Source organism: Herpailurus yagouaroundi, unplaced genomic scaffold (assembly GCF_014898765.1).
Source record: "Herpailurus yagouaroundi ecotype Mexico unplaced genomic scaffold, PumYag 207, whole genome shotgun sequence".
NCBI classification, from domain to species: domain Eukaryota; kingdom Metazoa; phylum Chordata; class Mammalia; order Carnivora; family Felidae; genus Herpailurus; species Herpailurus yagouaroundi.
This window is the reverse complement of record NW_024412438.1, coordinates 2027204-2049039: the sequence shown is the minus strand read 5'-3', so window position 1 is coordinate 2049039 and position 21836 is coordinate 2027204. Positions and strand designations below refer to the sequence as shown.

At 41.7% G+C, this 21836-nt stretch overlaps 3 protein-coding genes across 3 annotated transcripts; all 3 read right to left on the bottom strand.

Annotated features, from left to right (window-relative positions):
• Positions 1–7802: 7802 nt before the first annotated feature.
• Positions 7803–8756, bottom strand: LOC121015418 (olfactory receptor 6K3-like). Its single transcript, XM_040452318.1, has one exon. The coding sequence runs from the start codon at positions 8748–8750 to the stop codon at positions 7803–7805; it is 948 nt and encodes a 315-aa protein (XP_040308252.1). The 5' UTR covers positions 8751–8756.
• A 3999-nt stretch (positions 8757–12755) lies between these two features.
• LOC121015451 (olfactory receptor 6K3-like) lies at positions 12756–16053 on the bottom strand. The gene is made up of 2 exons (XM_040452342.1): positions 15075–16053; positions 12756–12949 (listed from the first exon to the last, which is right to left on the bottom strand). Exons 1-2 carry the CDS (start codon positions 16006–16008, stop codon positions 12756–12758), a joined length of 1128 nt encoding a protein of 375 aa, XP_040308276.1. The 5' UTR covers positions 16009–16053.
• A 3631-nt stretch (positions 16054–19684) lies between these two features.
• On the bottom strand, positions 19685–20674 carry LOC121015450 (olfactory receptor 6K3-like). Its single transcript, XM_040452341.1, has 2 exons — positions 20633–20674; positions 19685–20575 (listed from the first exon to the last, which is right to left on the bottom strand). The coding sequence occupies exons 1-2, from the start codon at positions 20633–20635 to the stop codon at positions 19685–19687; spliced, it is 894 nt and encodes a 297-aa protein (XP_040308275.1). The 5' UTR covers positions 20636–20674.
• Positions 20675–21836: the final 1162 nt, after the last annotated feature.

Genomic DNA, 21836 nt, shown 5'->3' with positions numbered 1-21836 from the left:
TCTACAAACCACAAAGACCTCATGAGGAAGCAACTGTGCCCAAACCTGGATCTCAGACTTCTAGTTCTCAGAATTGTAAGAAAATAAATTCCTGACGTTGAAGCCACTGAACCCACATCTATCTTCATCCAAAAGTTAGTAATCTTAAGTCTAGTGCAAATGTTAATGATGTTAATGCCAAACAGCTAATTGGAAATCTCATTTGATTCCTGAAGCATTGATACCTGAAACATTTCAGAAATCAATCATTATGCTCATTTGTGGTTTTAAAGCAAAAATCACGTAAGCTTTGGCCCCATTTACATCCCACACGTTTCCTGGGAAGTTTTAATATTTTGATATTTAATTCTGAGAAAATTTTATGCTTTGTATGAACTTGCCTTATAACGTTTTCTCCTAATTTCTCCTTGCTCCAAATAATCTCAACAGATATTCACAGGATCTGCGTGCACTCTAAGGTTATCTATTCTTATGCAGGTGGGTTATTCTTTTCCTAGGTAGCTTCAATTTCCCCAAATTAGTTAATTCACTGACATTCCTGCTGTTGGACTCCAAAGTTGGGCAAACATTGAGAAGACTCAATCTTTCTCTACCCTGATGTTGCCAGCCATATAGAGTCACTAAGACCAACTGCCTTTGCCCTTCTTCTGTGTTTCTACCCTGAGTCCTCCAGCTGAACTTTGTTTCCTTCACCAGGTAGGGATTTATAGATCTGATGCTTCCTGTAGAACTCTCTCTCTCTGCCCCAGCCCCATATGTATGTATGCGTGTATCTTTTTCTTAGCATAACCAGCATGGGAAGACAGACTCTCCTGGGGATTTTACATAGGCTAATTAAGATAACTAAGAAAACAATCATTCCCATAAGAGCTCCAATTAAGAAAAACAGTTCAGCCTGGTAATTAGGAGAACCCAGTCGCAGGGAACTCCCAGAGAACTCCAGTCCAGGACAAATGAGATAGTCTGGAAGCCTGAAGCATTGGAATAAATGTATTTTTCTAAGTTTGTCTGTTTGTTTGTTTGTTTGTTTGTTTGTTTGTTTGTTTGTTTTAGAGAGAGAATACGGAAGGGAGAGAGAGAGGGTGAGGGAGAATCCCAAGTAGATTCCACACTCAGCGCAGAACCTGACCTGGGGCTCGATCCCACAACCCTGAGGTAACAACCCGTGCTGATATCAAGAGTTGGACACCCAACCAACTGAGCCACACAGGAGCCCCAGAATGAATGTATTTTTAAAAACTTCCTTTTCTGTAGTACTTTTGGTTGGGTTGACTTTTAAATGAATCAAACTACTGAAAATCCAACACTTGGATTTGAAGGAAGTTGATTCAGCAGAGAGGAGCGGATTGGTGGAACAATGAAAAGCGAGATCCAGACTTCCATCCTGATTACTTATTTCCAGCCATTAAGCCAAATTTAGGAAAAAGCAAATTTGCTTTTAAGCTATAAGACATTCCGTTCTCTCTTTGAATTTCTCCTTCTCTGTGTTATGGGCTAAACTCCTCTGTAAAAAGTTCTGGTTCCGTTACTAAAAGCAGCTGTTAGGAACCCAAATCTGAATTGTAGGAAATGACATTTTTCTTTTAGTATATTTGACATGGGAATTGACAGTTAATAACACATTCTCCTAAAAATTTTGTGTTCTCATTGACAAGTTCAACTGGATGCTAACATATACTTCAAAAAATGACTGCTTATTAATTCTTACTCTATAATTAAACTACTCTTTATACTTGTATCAGTTAGGAATGCTCCTTGCTTATTTGATCCCGAATAGATGAGTCACTCTCTTGGACTTTTCTTTAAGGTTGCAAAACAGATCTCTAAGTGCCAGGCATCGTTTCCACACTCACAGCAAAAAAGTTGTGCTGCTGGGACTCCACCAGCAATAGCTCTCCCAGAAATCCTGGCAAATTGTTGCCAACATCGCCATACTCGGAACTCCTTCAGAGACATGGGCAAAATAGGTTTAGGTATGGGTCCTGGATTAGACAACCGAGCCAACAGGATCTGCTATATCCTTGTTCACCTTAAAATACTAATTTGGAAATTAGGTCGAATTTTAAAATTTTGTATAATTTTAAGCATTGTGTTTGTTTTAGGAGACTCTATAAAAGGTATTGGTTATTTACATGGAAACAAATTTACTTGACAACCCGTGATGACATTTAATTCTGTATCATCGATTCCAAACGCAGGCAATGGTTCCCTTCAAGTAGTACATGAAGTCATGTCTAAGAAATTTATATAGTTGCAGCCATTTGTCAACGTGTAGGGGCATCTGGGGGGCTCAGTCAGTTAAGTAACTGACCCTTGGTTTCCTACTTTGGTATCATGACTCAGGTCATAGTCTCACGGTTCATGAGTTTGAGGCCTGTCTCAGACTCTGCACTGACAGTGTAGAGCCTGCTTGGGATTCCCTCTCTCTCTCTCTCTCTCTCTCTCTCTCTCTTTCAAAAATAAATAAAAAAACTTTATTTATTTAAAAAAAATTTTTTTTTAACGTTTATTTATTTTTGAGACAGAGAGAGACAGAGCATGAATGGGGGAGGGTCAGAGAGAGAGGGAGACACAGAATCTGAAACAGGCTCCAGGCTCTGAGCTGTCAGCACAGAGCCCGTTGTGGAACTCGAACTCACGGACTGCGAGATCGTGACCTGAGCCAAAGTCAGACGCTTAACCCACTGAGCCACCCAGGCGCCCCAATAAATAAACTTTAAAATTAAATTAAGACGCTTATTTATTTTGAGAGAGAGAGAGTGAATGCAAGTGGGTGGGTGAGGAACAGATAAGAGAGGGAGACGCAGAATCCGAAGCAGCCTCCAGACTCTGAGCTGTCAGCACAGAGCCTCACACAGGACTCAAACTCATGAACTGTGAGATCATGACCTGAGCGAAGTCGGATGCTTAACTGACTGAGCCACCCAGACGCCCCATCAAAATAAATCACCAAACTTAAAAAAAAAAGCATATTTTAAAAAAATAAAAAGAAAAATTGTCGACACATAACAAGAGTTAAAAGGAAAAACAGAAAAGATCTGCGCTGGTTATTAAATATATGCGATATTATTCCAGTGATTCTCAAATAAACGTGTCTGCATCCCTTTTGTTTTGTTTCAGATTGACAAAGAATATGTCAAGGGATACATGCTACACGAGGTAATGTGTTGAAATGTAAACTCTCAATGTTGCTGACTATACAAATTCTTAGGATATCGAGAATGGTGATTTGGCACTATTTCATCCTGAATACTATTGAATATTGCAGCTGTATTTCTAGGAATTAATCTTGCAACAAGATCGCAGTCTACACACATACATGCCGTTTTTCACTGTGACATGATTTCACTGTGACATGTTTATGCTTAGATGTGATTGAAATAAACTTAAATCTACAGCCATAGGGATAAGGGGTACAACCATAATACAACATACTATGCTGCAGTTGGTTTGATATGGAAATACCAGACCTCTGTGCTGTGACTTGGAAAGACATACAAATGTGTTGTTAACTCTAATGGCATGCGATCTGCTTTTTTTTTTTTTTTGAGTTTGTTTATTTATTTATTTATTTATTTATTTAGAGAGTGAAACAGTGTGGGGAGGGGCAGAGAGACAGGGGAGAGAAAATTCCAAGTGGGCTCCGTGCCATCAGCGCAGAGCCTGATGCAAGGCTTGATCTCACGAACTGTGAGATCATGGCTTGAGCCAAAATCAAGAGTCGGACACTTAACCAACTGAGCCAACCAGGCGCCTCAATGATCTGCTTTTGTAAAAAAAAAAAAAAAATAGAGAGAGAGAGAGAGACAGAGAAATTTATATGGAAATACGTTTTTATTTATTTTCCTTAATTTTCATACTTCCTCCTATTTTCTCCACAGACAGCTATTTAAATTACTTAACTGTAATCGTAAGATATCTTCCGTAGGTATGTTTCCTTGCGAAACAAGCATTTGTGTTTTGTGTACATGTGCTTTTTGTTCACATCAATTGTATCGGATTGATTTCGTTGCATTGCTGATTTTTATTTCACTCAGCATTAGTTTTTAGTTATTTAGGTTTCTTTGTGTTCATTGAGTTCACACCATCTAGCACCTATATGATCCTCTGAAATATTCACTGATCTTAGTTAAAGCAACACTTCCCCATCATAGGTCACAGATTGCTTCCAACTTCCCCACATCCAACCAACATCTTCACGCATGTTGATTTATTAACATGTGTGAAAATATGTTTGGGACACATTCCTAGGAGCAAGATTACTAGGAGAGAGGATACACTCGAGTTTAAGTTCTACCCGAATTTTCTCCAGAATGGCTACACTAGTTTATATTACCTGCTGGGTATGTGTGTTTCTTTGTCTCTACATTCCCTCCAACACTGAGCCTTAATAAAGAGTTTAAGCATGTCTCTTTCTTTCTTTCTTTCTTTCTTTCTTTCTTTCTTTCTTTCTTTCTTCCTTTCTTTCTTTTTTGAGAGAGAGAGAGAGATAAAGAGAGAGAGAGCGCACATGAGCAGGGGAGGGGCAGAAAGAGGGAGAGAATCCACACTGACAGCATGGAGCCGGATGCGGGGCTCAAACCCATGAACTGTGACATAATGACTCGAGCCAAAACAAAGAGTAGGGCACTTAACTGACTGAACTTCAGGTGCCCCAGAGTTTAAGCATCTCTTTATGTGATTATGAGCCTTTTGCATTTATCTTATTTTAAATTACTTGTCTATATTTGATGCTGATTTTCTTCCAAGTTTCTTTTCTTTGTTCTTCTTTTAAAGAAATCTTTTACTTTAAGGAAAATGATTTTTTTCTCACCCCAAATAAACTAAACAAATATGCAACAAGAAATGGTATTATGGTTTCAGGAAAAGACACGCTCACCAATTTACCTAACAGCAGTTTCTAATTAGAGACTACTATAGAGAATTCATATGAACTTTATGCTATGTTTGGACAAACACAAAACATTTTGCTTATGTACGTTTAACAAGCGATAAGAATACAAAAGTAGGGGGTGCCTGGGTGGCTCAGTCGGTTAAGCGTCCAACTTCAACCCAGGTCGTGATCTCATGGTTCATGAGTTCAAGCCCCGCATCGGGCTCCGTGCTGACAGCTCGGAGCCTCCAGCCTGCTTCCGATTCTGTGTCTCCCTCTCTCTCTGCCCCTATCCTGCTCATGCTCTATCCCTCAAAAATAAAGTTTAAAATATTTTTTTAAAAAAGAATACAAAAGTAAAATCTCTACAATTCTTCAATATGTCATGCATATGTTTTTTTATTTTCACATTGTTTTAAAAGCTTTTGTATTTAACTATTATTCTACCTTAAAAAATCTTTAATGCTGTAACATTATTTCCAAATACTGATCAAGTGCAAGATGACTATAAGCCACAAAAACGGTAAGGAAAATGGTATAGAAAAAAGAATGGTTTTTCCAAAGAATGGCTCACCTGCATATCCCCCCCCAACCCCCCACTGCAGGTCTCCAGCACCTTCTCTCTTTCTAAATGATAAAAAAAAATCTATTAATTTTTTAAATGTTTATTTATTTTTGAGAGAGAAAGAGAGAGATAGAGTGCAAGCAGGGGAGGGACAGAGATAGAGAGAGGGAGAGACAGAATCCGAAGCAGGCTCCAGGCTCTGAGCTGTCAGCACAGAGTCTGATGTGGGGCTTGAACCCACGCACCGTGAGATCATGACCTGAGCTGAAGTCTGGCGCTTAACCGACTGAGCCACCCAGGCGTCCCCCGCAAAAATCCATTTAATGTGTAAAATATCTTTCCCACGCATGCACACACACACACACACACACACACACACACACACACATATGCACACACACAACCAGGTGGCATGGTTAAATAATTACACATTTGATGCAGATAATGTTTCTGAAGATTATAGAATTATTAAGAAATAATTAACAATACGATTCTAAAATACTTACAATCCAAAAGACAATCTTAAGATTCGGACAGTAAGGACTAGTTATTAAATTTCGACAATTCCGGGCTGGTACGGTGCCAGACAAAGCCCACACACAGCAGAACGCAGTAACTTATGCCACAAAGGCATTGATTCAACCCCCGTAATGTCCACTGACATCCCAATAGTCAAAAAAAAAAAAAAAAAAAAAAAAAAAAAAAGAAAAAGAAAGAAAGAAAAGAAAAAGAAAAAAGCCAATCCAAAGTTATGGGGCAGAAAAGTATACACCACCCACCCTGAAGATTTGTGAACTTGTAATTCCGTTACGGGGATGTGAAGAGTCGGGACCAATAACTCAGTTGATCACTGCAACTTACCACTACCCTTTATTACAGTCGTGCTACAATTTCGCCTTGTCCGTGATAGAATTGGCAGCTTCGCAGAGCAGCTCGACTTCTTACTTAATCCATGTAATCAAAGTTGTACCGAAAGTGCCCCATCGATGCACTAGTGCAACCATTTGCAAAAACAATATTTTTACCAACAGCTATAAACATATCAGCGCATGTTACTTTAGCAAGTCAACTTCTTGAAATTTATCTTGAGACAGAAGTTTTTGAAAGTGGAAAGAACTTTATGCAAAAAAAAAAAAAAATATATATATATATATAATTGCCATATTTATAAGAATGGTGATAGCCAGGGGCACCTGGGTGGCTCAGTCGGTTGAGCGTCCGACTTTGGCTCAGGTCATGATCTGAGGGTGCATGGGTTCGAGCCCCGTGTCAGGCTCTGTGCTGACAGCTCGGAGCCTGGAGCCTGCTTCGGATTCTGTGTCTCCCTCTCTCTCTCTGCCCCTCCCCTGCTCGCATTCTCTCTCTCTCTCTCTCTCTCTTAAAAAATAAAAGAAATATATAAAAAAAAAAAAAGAATGGTGATAGCCAGGAAACAATATAAAGTTTCAAAAGAGAGAAATAATTTGCATATCCAATCCAATTTTTGCCATAATTAAACTGATGGCTCTAAGTACTTTGTAGAAACATGAATAAGTTTTAGTATATAATTTTGAATTAAACACTTTTTATTACCAAGTCACATAGGTATTAGAGGAAAACTGCTACACAAAATATATATTTTAGCACTGATATCGGAAAAGAGACAATTTCTTAGAGGGGTGGATTAAATCATCAATAAATTTCATTGCCTATAGATGTAAACATATGCATTTATTATGTCAACATTTTCTCACACTGATCCTACGTGAGATGCTAAGTTCCCATGGGGAGGGATCTGATCTACTCAGTTGCTTTTTACAGTTACGGGGATAACATAACTGCCCATCATCCGTGACCCCCCCTGTTCACGACAGCGTCACGTACAGAGCGCCCCAGTATGTAGATCTTAAAAATACCAGCAAGGCTGACTGGAAAGGAAGCAAAGATGGGGGATCCAGTCTATGGTCTGGGTGACAGAAGCTCTTGCTTCTGCTTAATGTCCAGTAGCTTCCAGAAAGAACTTGGACCCGTCACCTTAGTGTCATGGGGAGTGGGCTCCATGGGCTCCATCAGGTCACTGGGAGCTTTGTAAAGAGATTCGATACCAAAGAAAGGTAACACCTATGAGTATTGTTAATATTTATACAATTAACCGCCTTGAAGTAAAAGAGCAAATTAAAATCAAATGCACAAAATGAGGGATACAGAAAAGAAAACGGTATTTTTGCCGTCTCTGTAAGTCCTCATAGGACTTTCTCTGTCAGTCTTCTCACCAACTCATGGAGAAGAAATTTGGACTACTTGCATAATTCTTTTCAGTTCTCGTGTTTGTGGGGTCGGTATTTTGCGAAGAAGTTCCATCTATATAGAAGACTGCTTCCTAAGTTACCTACCACGTACACGGAACACCTTTTGAGGGCAAAGGAGCTTCTTAATAGCATCTTTCATATCATTATTTCTCAGGCTGTATATCATGGGATTGAAAAGGGGAGAAAGGACAGAGAATGTTACAGCAATGGCTATGTCCCAGAACGGCGTATACGTGGCAGAGAATCTGAGATACATGAGGGCCACACTGCCAAAAAACATCAGGAAGACGGCAATGTGGGCGACGCAGGTGGAGAAGGCCTTTTTACGACCCTCCGCTGAAGGGATGCCCAGGATAACAACCACAATTCTGATGTACGAAAGGGAAATAATCAGACTCGTTATCAGAATGGCCGAAGCATGAATCACGTCTTGCACTAGGATCACAGAGGCATCCGTACAGGCTAAATTTAATAATGGACCAAAATCACAGAAGATCTGATGGATTTGGTTGGGGCCACAGAAAGGTAGGGTAGAAATCCATACAACCTCAGGTAGAAGGATGAGGAAACCAAAGACACAAGAGCCTGCAGAAAGCTGAGCACATAGTCGGGGGGTCATGATGGTCAGGTAGTGAAGAGGGTTGCAGATGGCAACGTACCTGTCGATGGCCATGATGGTCAGCAAGGCTCCTTCAGTGTTTCCGAGTGAATGGAAGAAGTACATTTGCAAGAGGCAGCCAGTCAAGGAGATGGTCTTTTGGCTGCTGATCAGATTGGAGAGCATCTTGGGGATGGTGGCCGTGGTGTACCAGATCTCCAGAAATGAGAAGATACTGATGAAATTGTACATGGGGTTGTGGAGACGGGTGTCCAGCTGGACAGCAAAGAAGACCATCAGGTTCCCAACGACAATAAAGGTGTAGACGAAAAGGAGGGGGAAGAAGTACAGGAGGCCGCCATCTTGGAGCTGCGGGAAGCCAGTGAAGATGAATTCAGTCACGGCTGATAGATTTTCACTCTCCATTATCTCCAGAAGAGCTTCCTGTGGATAAGGGAGAGGTTATACCCAACTAACAGAGAAGGAAATTGATGCAGTGTAAACATAAACAGTATTTTGGTTACATGGCGTTTTTTTTGCATGTGTTTTGACACTTCCTCAGTTCAAAATGACCAGTGGCTTGCCTGTATCTGCAATCTTTATTTGGGAGACAGTATAGCTAATGTTAGTACAGACAGGGTTCAAATCGAACATATCGAACATACTGAGCCTGAATTCTCATCCTGCTGCCTATTAGTTGGGCGATAATGGGCAAGTCCCACAATCTCTCTGAGATTCAGCATCTTCTGTAGGTGAAAACCTATTTGTCCAATTGGAGTTGTATTACATGAGTTAATGTGTCAATGCCCCCGGCATTCATGATCAATATCTGTTCTCATTTCTTTCCGAGATCGGCTTTCTGAAACAGTAATATTAACAGTATCTCGTTCAGATCTTGTTCACTCCTCAACCATTTGCTGTGTGAATTCTTTCTTTACTGCCACTTACAGAAGACATTTTGTCCTATGTGTCAGTGATATGATAACTGCAAAGCAACATAAACGTTTCAGTTATTATATTATGACTACCCTTTTGCGCCAGAAACTCCTGATTACCGCTACTTGAAGATTTTTCTCCCTTGGCTGTCATGCAACCCCACTCCAGGTTCGCCCTGTTCCTATATGGAGGCTTCTTCTCGTGTGTTCACTATATGATTGTTTCCTTCTATGTGTTATGGACCCATCTTCTTTACCCATTCGGTACATGGCTGTGTATGGCAAGTTTCTGCTGTGGCCCCTGAAGTCCTGTCTTTCCTCACTGTCTGTGGATGAACAATACATAGGCATCAAGCCTCTGTCTCCAGCACAGGTGTGTTTCCAGACTTCGGATCCGCACACCCAGCATATCCCCACCTGCCACTCCCTCCTCCTGCATGATGGCGGATTTCAGAGTCTACCTCCAATTCCCCGAGATCATTGCCTTGTGAAGGCCAACACTCTTGGGAAGGCATTTGGACTCGCTTTTCTTCACCAGGATGCTTCTGGCTTCCTTTGGGTTTCAGCTCAGCCACTGCCTCCTGTCAGAAGTGCGCTCATGTCCTTCCCCACATTCACATACGCACACACACACATGTACACATACGCCTCTGGGTTTATTCTCATCTCTGTGTCTTCGGCAGGGCCCCTACCATTAACCTGATGAAGTTTCACTGCAATTCTTGTTCTCTGTTTAACTTCACTAGACTGTGAGCTTCCATTCGGGCAGGATGAGCCTTTGTCTTTCACGACCCCTAGTATATATCAAGCACTTGAAAGTAGCTTCTTTTGTAATGACTAGGTTTGGATCTGACTTGCAAACATCATTAAAGCCAGAAAAATCCAGAAGCAAGGCAGGTAGAGAAGAGAGGATGCGCATTCATGTCTTGGACCATCACATGGTCTGAATAACTGGATATAATTTCTGATTGAAAATATGCAGAGCCCAGAATTCCAGAGATGGAACTTTCTCAGAAGCCCTAGTCCAATGCCCAAATCCAAGCCTCCCCAGATCTTCACTGAGTCTTCCTTAGCAAAGAAAATGGATAATTTCTCCCCAGCCCTCAGTGACCCTAAACCCACCTCTGCAAAATGCCAGAGGGCTCTTCCTTTTCCCTGGGTCTCTGCATTGCCGAATGTTCTTCCACTGTCTCTGGAAGTGTTGTTATAGCCATCCTACCAAAGACACCAAAGGGAAAATGAACTCCACTGAGGTTTTATCCCTCGGTAATAAGTAGAAAGCAATCTGTTCCCTCATGGGGTCAATTATCAGACACCCCTGCCCTGTCTTCTCATTAGATCTTCAGGTCAGAGGAGAATCAGTGTCCCAAGGAAGACTCACAGATCCCGGTGACCATCGTTACCACCATTTTCTTGTTACTGGTTACGATTTAACCAGTCAGTTCCCATCTCGGTATGGAATTGAGAGGGTTCCATACAAAGAACAGCTTTGATAGGACTCTACCCTCACAAAAACACACAAGAAATAGAACAGTGTTAGAGTGCCTAGGGTGGCTCAGTCAGTTAAGCATCCAAATTTGGCTCACGTCATGATCTTGTGGGTCACGAGTTCGAGCCCCACATCAGGCTCTGTGCTGACAGCTCAGAGCCTGGAGCCTGCTTTGGGTTCTGTGTCTTCCTCTCTCTCTGCTCCTCCCTGCTCATGCTCCATCTCTCTCCCTCTCAAAAATAAATAAAAACATTTTAAAAAAATTAAAAAAGGAACAGCATTGAAGGTGATTTACTGGCATGTTAAGTATCATGGATAAAGTAGCGAAGAAAAAAGAAAACAATTTCTGGGAAAACATGTCGTTTGGAAAAGTGAGCCAGTACTAAAGAAGATGATGGAACCCCCCCCCACCTTTTTCCTTCCAGAAACATATATGGGGCTCTCCTTCAAATTATTCCTATGGATTCTGATGAATTCTTTAATTTTCTATTTTTCCCCACAAATATATGAAAGATTGGTCTTGTATACCACTTCTTTCACAGTGTGTTGCAAACCGCCAAATACAACAACACATATATTAATTCGTTTTCTATTCACCATTCTTACGGAAAATATCTTAGAAGTTTCCTGATACGGTAGCAAAGCGATGGGGTCACGTCTTTCGTGTGAATGTGGTTACAGAGCCTGGCCCAAGAATGCACAATGTTAGGAAGAAGGACTTCTCATCTCTAATCATGGAATTTGGTGACTTAGAATACTTTTTAAAAATAAATTCATATTAACGACGACTGTGTAAGATACGTTTATTGTTAACCACTGAAAATTATCAGGGAAGATTTTTTTCCCTTCACGTTTCTCTCGAGTGTAGTACCAAAATCTTATCACTAAGAAATATTTATATGCTCCCTTGAATATGCAATTTTATCTAGATTGTCTATTCCCCCCCCCCCCCATGAAAACTAACCTGATTTTTAGTATCAGCAACATTTGGCAAGTTTGCTTTACAGATATAATCTGCGGTTCATCTGTTTCTGGAAATAAAATTATTTCTGTGAGAAAACGCATAAGTTAACAAGAAAGGAAAGTGACTTACTTTACTTTAAGAAAAAGAAATATTGGGGTGCCTGGGTGGCTCAATTGGTTAAGAGTCCTACTCTCGGTTTCAGCTCAGGTCATGATCTCACAGTTTGTGAGTTTGAGCCCCGCGTTGGTCTCTGTGCTGATCGCACAGAGCCTGCTTGGGATTCTCTCTCTCTCTCCCTATCTCCTCTCATGCTCTCCATCTCTCTTTCTCTCTCTCTCTTTCTCTCTCTCTCTCTCAGAATAAATAAATAAAACTTTTAAATAAAGGGAAAAGAAATGTTTAATTTGTCTGTATTTGCCCTTATCCAGGTGTTAGGAAATCTAGAAATGGAAATAGTTGAATGACCATAGTGGTAGTCATTAAAAGAATCATTAATTCTTTTAATTATTAGTGGTGGTCATTAAAAGAATGACCCTTTTTTAACCTAACAGACCAGCCTTCACCGTGGACTTGAATTGTCAAGAGTTGCCCCACTGCAACCCAAGTGAATGTCCAGTTGGCAAACAGGCACCAATGGTAGCAACGTGGAGAAACATACTTGCACAGTCTCTATATTCTCTGATTCTCTGATTTGTTGCTTTCTGGAGCAAACAAATAAAAAAATAAAAAGATAAAATTCTTCTCCCTGCTCTTTTTCAAATGTACCACATGAAAAATATAAACAGTTGGGTATATGAAGCCCTTTGTGACACTGGAGGAATAAGTACACTTTTAACCACATCGAACCAAGTGGATGACACACAGCCACTAATGTGCCTCTTTTCTGTTGGTTGTGGAATCCTAAACTCAGACTTTTGAGGCAACGATGTTCCAACTTCACTTCACATGCCATCCACCAAAGGAATAAGTACACTTTTAGATTGGCAGAAGCATTTTTAAACCTTTTTGTTTGTTTTCCTTCAGGATGGAAAGTTATCCGATACTTAATTGACAATAGCAAGGGTTTGTATGTGGGAGAGCCGCTGGGATGCGTCACACGTCCTCCACTTCTGTGGATCCTCCTGCCCTCGTGGTGCATTTGTCTTTCCAATGCCTGCTCCTGCAAACTCAGGAATGCGGATATGACCGTTTGAATTCTGGCTGCCCATGGAACAGGAATACAAATTTTCTGGCGAGGCTACGGTGAAGCCGTGAAGTGCAATCCTAAGTCGAGAACAGGTGTTGTTGGATAATTTCTTGTTTCCTTATCTGCTTTTGTTTGTGTTCGTTATTTACGATTAGCGTGGCGCAAGTTCAAAATCACGGGGTTTGGCTTCGGAGGCCGAGTAGGACTGAAGTTTGTATGTGACTGCATCCCAGGCCCCCTCTCCATTTCTAGCTGCTTTTGTCAGCGGCCCTTTAATTTAAATGGTTTCCTTGATGGGACTTGAAACAAGTCGATGACACACAGCCACTAATGTGCCTCTTCTCTGTTGGTTGTGGAATCCTAAACTCAGACTTTTGAGGCAAAGATGTCCCAACTTCACTTCATGTGCCATCCACCAAAGGAAACCCAGGAGTTGAAGAGGTAAGGTCCCCACTTGATAAACAGAAACATTCCAGATACCCATTCATGAGCCCCCATCCCAATGCATATCTATCAAAATCCAACTTCTGTTTGGAATTTTCAACACTTGAAAAAAAAATTTTTAATGTTTATTTTTTGAGAGACAGAGAGAGACAGAATGTGAGCAGGGGAGGGGCAGAGAGAGAGGGAGACACAGATTCTGAAGCTGGCTCCAGGCTCCTGAGCTGTCAGCACAGAGCCTGATGCAGGGCTTGGACTCACAAACCACGAGATCATGACCTGAGCTGAAGCTGGACGCTTAGCCAACTGAGCCACCCAGGCGCCCCTGGAATTTCCAACACTTTTATCAAAAAAGATTCCTGCAAAATATTTCCCAGATGGGGCCTTCTCTTGCCTGTACCGAATTCCCTTAAATTTTGTGTCGTATATACTATGACTTTAAGAGATTATTTACATTTTGTCTATTGACTTCACCTTTCTTTGTTTTTCAGGACTTACAGAGGTTCCCCCCCCCCCCGGAAGGATGCTTGTGATGTAAGCTAGGTGGGGTTGTTTCGTGTTTTGTGCGCCTTTTGGGTCTCTAAAGAAATTAATATCCACGTGGTTTGGGCTGTTTTATTGGACTGTTGGGGAAGAAAATTGCAATATATAGGATAAAATTGCTATTTTTATACCAAAATTTTTGTATGTGTGTTTTATGAAGATAATTATAAGAGCTGTGCATGAATTATGATAGAAACTTCAGGCAACAGCACTGGATATGGCAAGGAGAGGAAAAGTTTCTTTAGAGTTGTTCGGTTAGAAAGTCAAATGAATCATGTTATTTGAAGCTGCCATTCCATAGATGCAAAGAAGACTTTTGTGTTGAAGAAAATGAAGATGCTTAGCCCCAGGAAGACCAGCAATAACTAACATTCCTCTCTGGGTGTATCTGTGTGTACTGAAGTGTGTAAGTGTCAACAGTATCCTACATGGTAGGTTTCTTATGAACATGTCTGGCATCAGGAATCATTTAGTCTTACTAAATGTATACGCTTATTATTCTAATGAAGAACTAATTACATAACTAAAAATGAAAGTATACGTTACTTCCTTAAGTATTATTATTATCATCATTACTTTAAGATATCTGCTTCCCGGGACTCCCGGATGGCTCACTCAGTTAAGCATCTGACTCTTGGTTTTGGCTTAGGTCATGATCTCGCCATTCGTGAGTTTGAGCTCCATATCAAGCTCCGTGCTAACAGTGCAGGGAGTGCTTGGGATACAGTCTCTCTCTCTGTGCCTCCCCCCTGCTTGTGCTCTCTTTCTCTCTCAAAATACATAAATTAATTTCAAAAACTTAAAAAAAAAGATATCTACTCCCAACAAACCTAATCAGGTAATCCATGATCCATAATGAAATAGAGAACTTTCCCGAGATCTATCGCCTGAAGCACACGGCCAGCTTCTGGAGTGATGAGCGAGCTTTCCTTTAATTACAACCGTTCAGAAGAAAGCAAGCAAATCAACCCCATAATAGGGTTCTTGACCGTATGTACATCAGTGTTAATAGCTATGACCTAGAGTATAAATGTGTTTTCCTAGATATCAGGGAAAATAATGAGGAGAACAGACAGAAAGTTCAGTGTGACAAAGAACTATGTATAGAGTGGTTTCATTTTTTTTTTAAATCTGTTACAGAAAACAGTAAGACGGGGGGAGGAGATTTGTGGCTCAGAATTAACCTCCAAACATGTCGAACGTTTTCTGAAGGTGAACAGTGTTCTAATCATGTTCTTCATGTCCTTGTTTCTCAGACTATAGATGATGGGATTGAAGAAGGGGGCAAGGATAGTAAACATCAGTGCAGTTGTGGTGTCCAGGACTGGGAGGTAGGTGGCATTGAATCGTGAGTACATGAGGGACACGTGGCCTAAGAAAATCAGGGACACAGCGAGATGGCCTGCACAGGTAGAAAAGGCCTTTTGCCGGCCCTCAGCAGAGGGGATCCTCAGGACCACAGTGACCATCCTGATAGAGAACAGGGCAATGATTAGGACGGTAACGATGATGGCCACAGCATGGATCACATCTCCAACCAGAGTCGTGGACGTGTCTGTACAGGCCAGGCTCAGCACAGGGACCAAGTCACAGAAGATTTGACAGATTTGGTCGGGCCCACAGAGAAACGGTGTGGAAATCATCACACTCTCAGGAAGCAGGATGAGGAGACCCAAGATGCAGGAGCCTGCAGAGAGCTGAGCACACAGCCGGGGGGTCATAATGGTTGGGTAGCGGAGAGGGTTGCAGATGGCAATGTACCTGTCAATGGCCATGGTGGTCAACAGCATCCCCTTGGGATTTCCCAGTGAATGGAAGAAGTACATCTGCAGGAGGCAGCCAGTAAGGGAGATGGTCTTCTTCTCACAGATGAGGTTGGAGAGCATCTTGGGGATGGTGGCTGTCATGTACCGGATCCCCAGGAAGGTGAAGATGCTGATGAAATTGTACATGGGGTTGTGAGGATGGGTGTCCAGCCAGACGGCAAAGAAGACCATCAGGTTCCCAATGACAATAAAGGTGTAGACAAAAAGTAGGGGGAAGAAGTACAGGAGGCCGCCATCTTGGAGCTGCGGGAAGCCAGTGAAGATGAATTCAGTCATGGCTGACAGGTTTCCCCTCTCCATATGCACAGCAGAGCTCCCTGCGAATGAAGGAGAGGGCACACACCAGCTCACAAGGAGGCGGAGAAGAACGGGTGGTGAACAGCTAAGTAACTTGGATGAATAACAGGAAATAACTTGCAAGTTTTATTCTTTTCTAATTTCACACTCTTTGCACATTGACTAGTATTTGGCTTTTTCTCCCCACTCCTTCAGAGGCACAACCACAGAAACAGCAGTCCCCAAATGTTTTTAAGTGTTTTATTTATTATTTATCTTTGAGAAAGATAGAGAGTGGGAGCAGGGGCGGGCAGAGAGAAAGGGAGAATCTCAAGCAGGCTCCGCGCTGTCAGGGAAGAGCCCGATGGGGGGCTCAGACCCATGAAACCGTGAGTGAGATCATGACCCGAGCCGAAGCCCAGAGGCGGACGGGAGAAAATATTAATACTAGCACAGAAGGCTTTGAGAATGGCCAAACACTTTACAATAGCAAGAACCACATTGCATAGTGTGCTGGGTATGGAGTCAGTCACTGTGGCAAGCACCGCCCCAAGCACAGGCTGTATTTTTTTCCCTAATGCTCCAGATGCTCTAGGGAGGCAAGATCATCCTCATTTTACAGAGGAGAATACTTAGACACAGACAGGTGAAACCCTTTTCTGCGGGATTCTCGCCTGAAGTCAGAATGTAAATCCGTGCACCGTATCTCTAAGGAAGCGCTCGAACCCACTGCCCCTGCCAATATGTGTAAACACACTTTCAGGGCTTAGAGTAGCGTCAGGAAGATAGTCAACACTCCAGAATATTGGGCACTGTTACCCTGGGGTTTCTGGATTATATTTATCATGTTTCATCATCAACTACTAGCTTTTCCTTCCTTATTTTTTTAAATGTTTATTCGTTTATTTTGGGAGAGAGAGAGCAAGAGTGAGTGGGGAGGGAGTCAGAGAGAGAGACAGAGAGACAGAGAGAGAGAGAAAGAGAATCTTGAACAGGGTTCACACTGTCAACGCCGAGCCCAACTCAGGGCTCAATCTCATGACCTTGAGATCATGACCTGAGCCCAAACCAAGGGTTGGACTCTTAACCAACTGAGCCACTCAGGTGCCCCTGTTTTTCCTTCTTTAGACTGGGCTCTTCCTTCAGGGCAGTAACCTAGAACAGGGTTGGCATGTAAAAAAAAGTGGTTGGTGTCAAATAAATTAACTTGGAAGCCATACTCTTGATGCAATTAGAATTAAACCCACAAGACAGCCATGGACAAGTGAGAAAAGAAAATTGGAGACTGGAAAGGGAAGTATGACAATTCACACACACACACACACACACACACACACACACACATATATATATATGAAGTTTATTGTCAAATTGGTTTTCATACAACACCCAGTGCTCCTCCCAACAGGTGCCCTCCTCAATGCCCATCACCCACCCTCCCCTCCCTCCCACCCCCCATCAACCTCAGTTTGTTCTCAGCTTTTAAGACTCTCTTATGGTTTGGCTCCCTCCCCCTCTAACTTTTTTTTCCCGGACAATTCACTTTTAATGAGAGTCCTAAGCAAGTCTGGAAAAACTGGCCTCTCAAAGGATAGCATCATAATGGAGTATCCTGTTTTATTTATGCCTGTGCCCAGTAAGTTTCCCGCTATACTTGCCTTTATGCGCTACCAACATTTGAAGTTTCTGAGTCCTCAGGCTTTTTTTTAATGTTTGTTTATTTATTTAGAGAGAGAGAGGGAGAGAGAATCCCAAGAAGGCTCTGCTCTGTTAACAAAGAGCCCGATACGGGGCTTGGACACACGAACCATGAGATCATGATCTGAGATGAAATCAAGAGTTAGACACTTAACCCACTGATCCACCCAGGAACCCCTATGACTTTCTTGTGCATGGTGAGTGAATTCTTTCTCAAGCCTTAGCCTCCTGCACTCACCTCTACCCAAGACTGCAGGGGCTCCCCTGTCTGTGTGGATCTCTGCATCCTTGACACTCCTCCGGCCCCTCCAAAAGGGATCTTACAGTTATTTTCACAGGCATCCCAGGGAATAGCAAGAAGGGTAAGCGGGCTCCATTGGGGATTCCCTCCCTGCCCCCCAGTGCAGAACATCACTTTCCCTCACGGGGTTAACTAGCAGAAAGGTCCCCATTGTATGCTCGTCTCATTAGATTTCAGGATCAGTGTCGTCATGAAGTATTTTTTCCTGATTGTACTCATATCTCTGGATATGGCAAACTACTTTCTCCACCATTGTGGTTATCGCCCCAGGTGTTCGTAAGTCTACCCGGTGCCCTGCAAAGACCACTTTGTGTTGGTCCTCCTCTTCTTACATGAACACACACGTGTGGAAAGTCTTGAAGGAAACAAACATGAAAAAAAACTTGAAAAATAGTTAATAGAAAATAAGACCATTTCACAACAGACATGTCATTGGGATTTTGTGCCAATAGTGAAGTGAGGGGGAAATGTCATTTTTTTTTCTCATGCCACAAATGCATGTGAATCTCGCTTCCCCTAAACAATCCATGTGGGTCCTGCTGACCTCTCTAGTGACAGTTAGTGTCTCACCACTTTTCACAGGATTATTCTGTATTCCAAGTGCTCAATCCACTGCTCTGTTGAAAACTGAGTTGTTGTTATTATTTTCCTCTTCCTCCTCCTCCTCTCCTCCTCTTTCTTCTTCTTCTTCTTCTTCTTCTTCTTCTTCTTCTTCTTCTTCTTCTTCTTCAAATCCAGTTGCTTTTATCATGTAATCCCCATTTGGAATTATGTGTCAAATTTTGGATGGGAAGATGTGCTTTCTTTCTCTCTTGAGTTTTGTCTAACATTTCTTCCTGTGACATAGGGACATAGTTTCCTTGTCTAACATCTTATAATATTTTTTCTTGAAATTCCAAAAGAATAATAAGCCATTGGAATAAAAGGTCCAGCATAGGGAACATAGCACTGCATGATGACAGATGGTGACTACAGTCGTGGGGAGCATGACGTACAGTATAGAGGTGTTGAATCACTATGTTGTACACCTGGAACTAATGTAGCATTATGGGTCAACTATATGCAAACTAAAGAAAAAAATCACATGAGAAGATCTGGAAAAAATGTTAATGGGAAAAAATGTCCTTTCTAATGGTTTACCATGGCATGAAATGGTCTATTTTATTTTTAACAACTTTATTGAGGTATACTTTGTATACAAAGAAAATATTTAACATGTGCAATAGATGAGTGTGAACATATGCAAACACCACATATAAGCACCACAGTCAAGGCAACAGATGTATCCAACACCTCTCAGACGTACTTCATGTTTAAGGTCACAAAGCTTGTATGTAGTCCAGTAAAATATGAGCCTCTCTTCTATAGCTCTTATGCTCTTAACCACTGTATCTTATAATCTGCAGTTGTTACTAATGCTTACGGAATAATAAGAATAATACTTATGTAATAGAAATAAAATTAATGTTTACAGCATATATTTTAATGGCTTAAACATCATATTTCCTCCCTATTATCTATCCACCTACGCATGTCTGAACAGGTAGTCTGTGATACATTAGACATGTATAAATAGAACAAACATGGGAAGAAATGGAATAAATAGAAACTATCAGTGTGACAACGAATGAGTTATATGCTAGTTTTGTGGTTTAGTATCTTAGAGTAACATCCAAAGTGAGAGGTGCCTATGAGGTAACATCAACTTGCAGGTGCATTAAACACCTTCTGAAGGCAGAGAAGCTTCTTAATCGCAATCTTCATGTCCTTGTTTCTCAAGCTATAGATGATAGGGTTGAAAAAGGGAGCAAGAATGGCAAACATCAGTGCAATGACTGTGTCCAAAGTTGGTGGGAAAGTGGTGGAGAAGCGCAGGTACATGAGGGACACGCTGCCATAGAACATCAGAAAGACACCAAGATGAGACGCACAGGTCGAGAAGGCCTTCCGGCGGCCTTCGGCAGACGGGATCCTCAGGGTCACAGTGATGATTCTGACATGAGAGACAGCGATAACCAGGACAGAGAAGATGATGGCCGCAGCATGGATCACATCCTCAAGCAGAATCACGGACGTGTCTGTACAAGCCAAGCGCAGTACAGGTTCAAAGTCACAAAATAGCTGATGGATTTGGTTGGGCCCGCAGAAAGGCAGGGTGGAAATCCAAACAATCTCTGGGAGCAACACAAGAAAACCAAAGAGGCAGGAGCCTGCAGAGAGCTGAGCACACAGCCGGGGGGTCATAATGGTCGGGTAGCGGAGAGGGTTGCAGATGGCCATGTACCTGTCAATGGCCATGGTGGTCAACAAAATCCCCTCGGAATTTCCCAGTGAATGGAAGAAGTACATCTGCAGGAGGCAGCCAGTAATGGAGATGGTCTTCTTCTCGCAGATGAGGTTGGAGAGCATCTTGGGGATGGTGGCTGTCGTGTACCAGATCTCCAGGAAGGAGAAGATGCTGATGAAATTGTACATGGGGTTGTGGAGACGGGTGTCCATCCTGACTGCAAAAAATACAATGAGATTTCCAATCACAATGAAGATGTAGATGATGAACAAAGGAATGAAGAAGAGGAGGCTGCCATCTTCAAACTGGGGGAATCCAGAGAAGAGAAACTCCGTCACTGTCGAAGTTTGGTTATTTCTTACCATGGTCTCAACAGCCTTAAGTGTTTTGGGTAGAAAGACACAGCTCACTCCCTAGATGAAATATAAAGAGTTAGATCTCTTGTTTCAAATAAGATTCAAAGGAAGAAATGCTTTAGGTAGATGATTTATCCCTATCATTTTTGGGTTAATGAAACATGTCCATTTAGTATCTACTATGTGCCAAACACAACAGTAGGCTTGTTGAATTCAGTAGTGAAGAAAACACTCCATTTTCATGGAGCTTATATTCCAGTGAAGGAGACAAATAAAAATAAGTAAGATTGTATAATTTCATCTTTATAAGCTATGCTAACTAAAGCAAAGTAAGATATTAGGGGGAATACTAATAATCACTTTTTATACAAATTCCCAAAATCATTTTGAATCACATACTGGATACATTCTCTAATGTTTCTTGGCTATAGATTACACGATCAAGACTTTTAGTTATTTTCCTGTCTACACAGTTATTGTCAAGTTGTAGTCTGCATTTTCTGGAAAATCCCCAGTTTTCGGTATTCAGTTCCTTTATCAGACCACAGAGGAATTCTGAGTGTAGTTAGAGAAAGGGTGAGGTTTTTAGGGAAACATTTCAAGGTGAAGCTATGGTAGGAACCTATTCCCAGCAGCGGAAGAGATAAAGCTAGTGGAAACTGGCCAGCACAAAGGGAAGAGAAATTCCAGAAACTGAGCTTTAGAGGGTTCTGGAAGAACAAAGAGGGCCCATTCTGTGAACAGGGAGTTCTCTCTTGAGAAACCTGTTCTTGAAATCTTTCCATCACGCTTCTAAATGTCAGTCCACCAGAGATATTAAAAAGAAACAGAGAGTGTTTCTGAGCTAGCTAAGTCTCCCTGCATGGATTGTTTATAGTCTGACAAAGACCATCAAGGAATTAGAAGGTGAGAGCCAAAATGTGACATTCTAGCACAATTTGGGTCCCTGGAAATTGCATGAAGTATGAAGAGATCTCTAAAAGTAGTTCAAGGAATCTCATCAAGTGTACTGGGTACTATTCCCCAGCAATTCAGAAACCTGAATCGAAAATGAGCCAAAGAGAAATATTGAGAACACAAAGGAATTTGAAAGATAAGTTCTCTTTTGAGATCGTGTAGAGCCTTTTATTTAAAAAAAAAAATTTTTTTTAACGTTTATTTTTGAGACAGAGAGAGACAGAGCATGAACGGGGGAGGGGCAGAGAGAGAG

Bases quoted from the DNA above. Each gene is read 5' to 3' on its own strand.
- LOC121015418 (XM_040452318.1), bottom strand. From the start codon at position 8,750: ATGGAGAGTGAAAATCTATCAGCCGTGACTGAATTCATCTTCACTGGC.
- LOC121015451 (XM_040452342.1), bottom strand. From the start codon at position 16,008: ATGGAGAGGGGAAACCTGTCAGCCATGACTGAATTCATCTTCACTGGC. The intron at 12,950-15,074 runs GTTTGGAGGTTA...GCTTCACCGTAG, and splicing joins CTTCAGAAAACGTTCGACAT to CCTCGCCAGAAAATTTGTAT.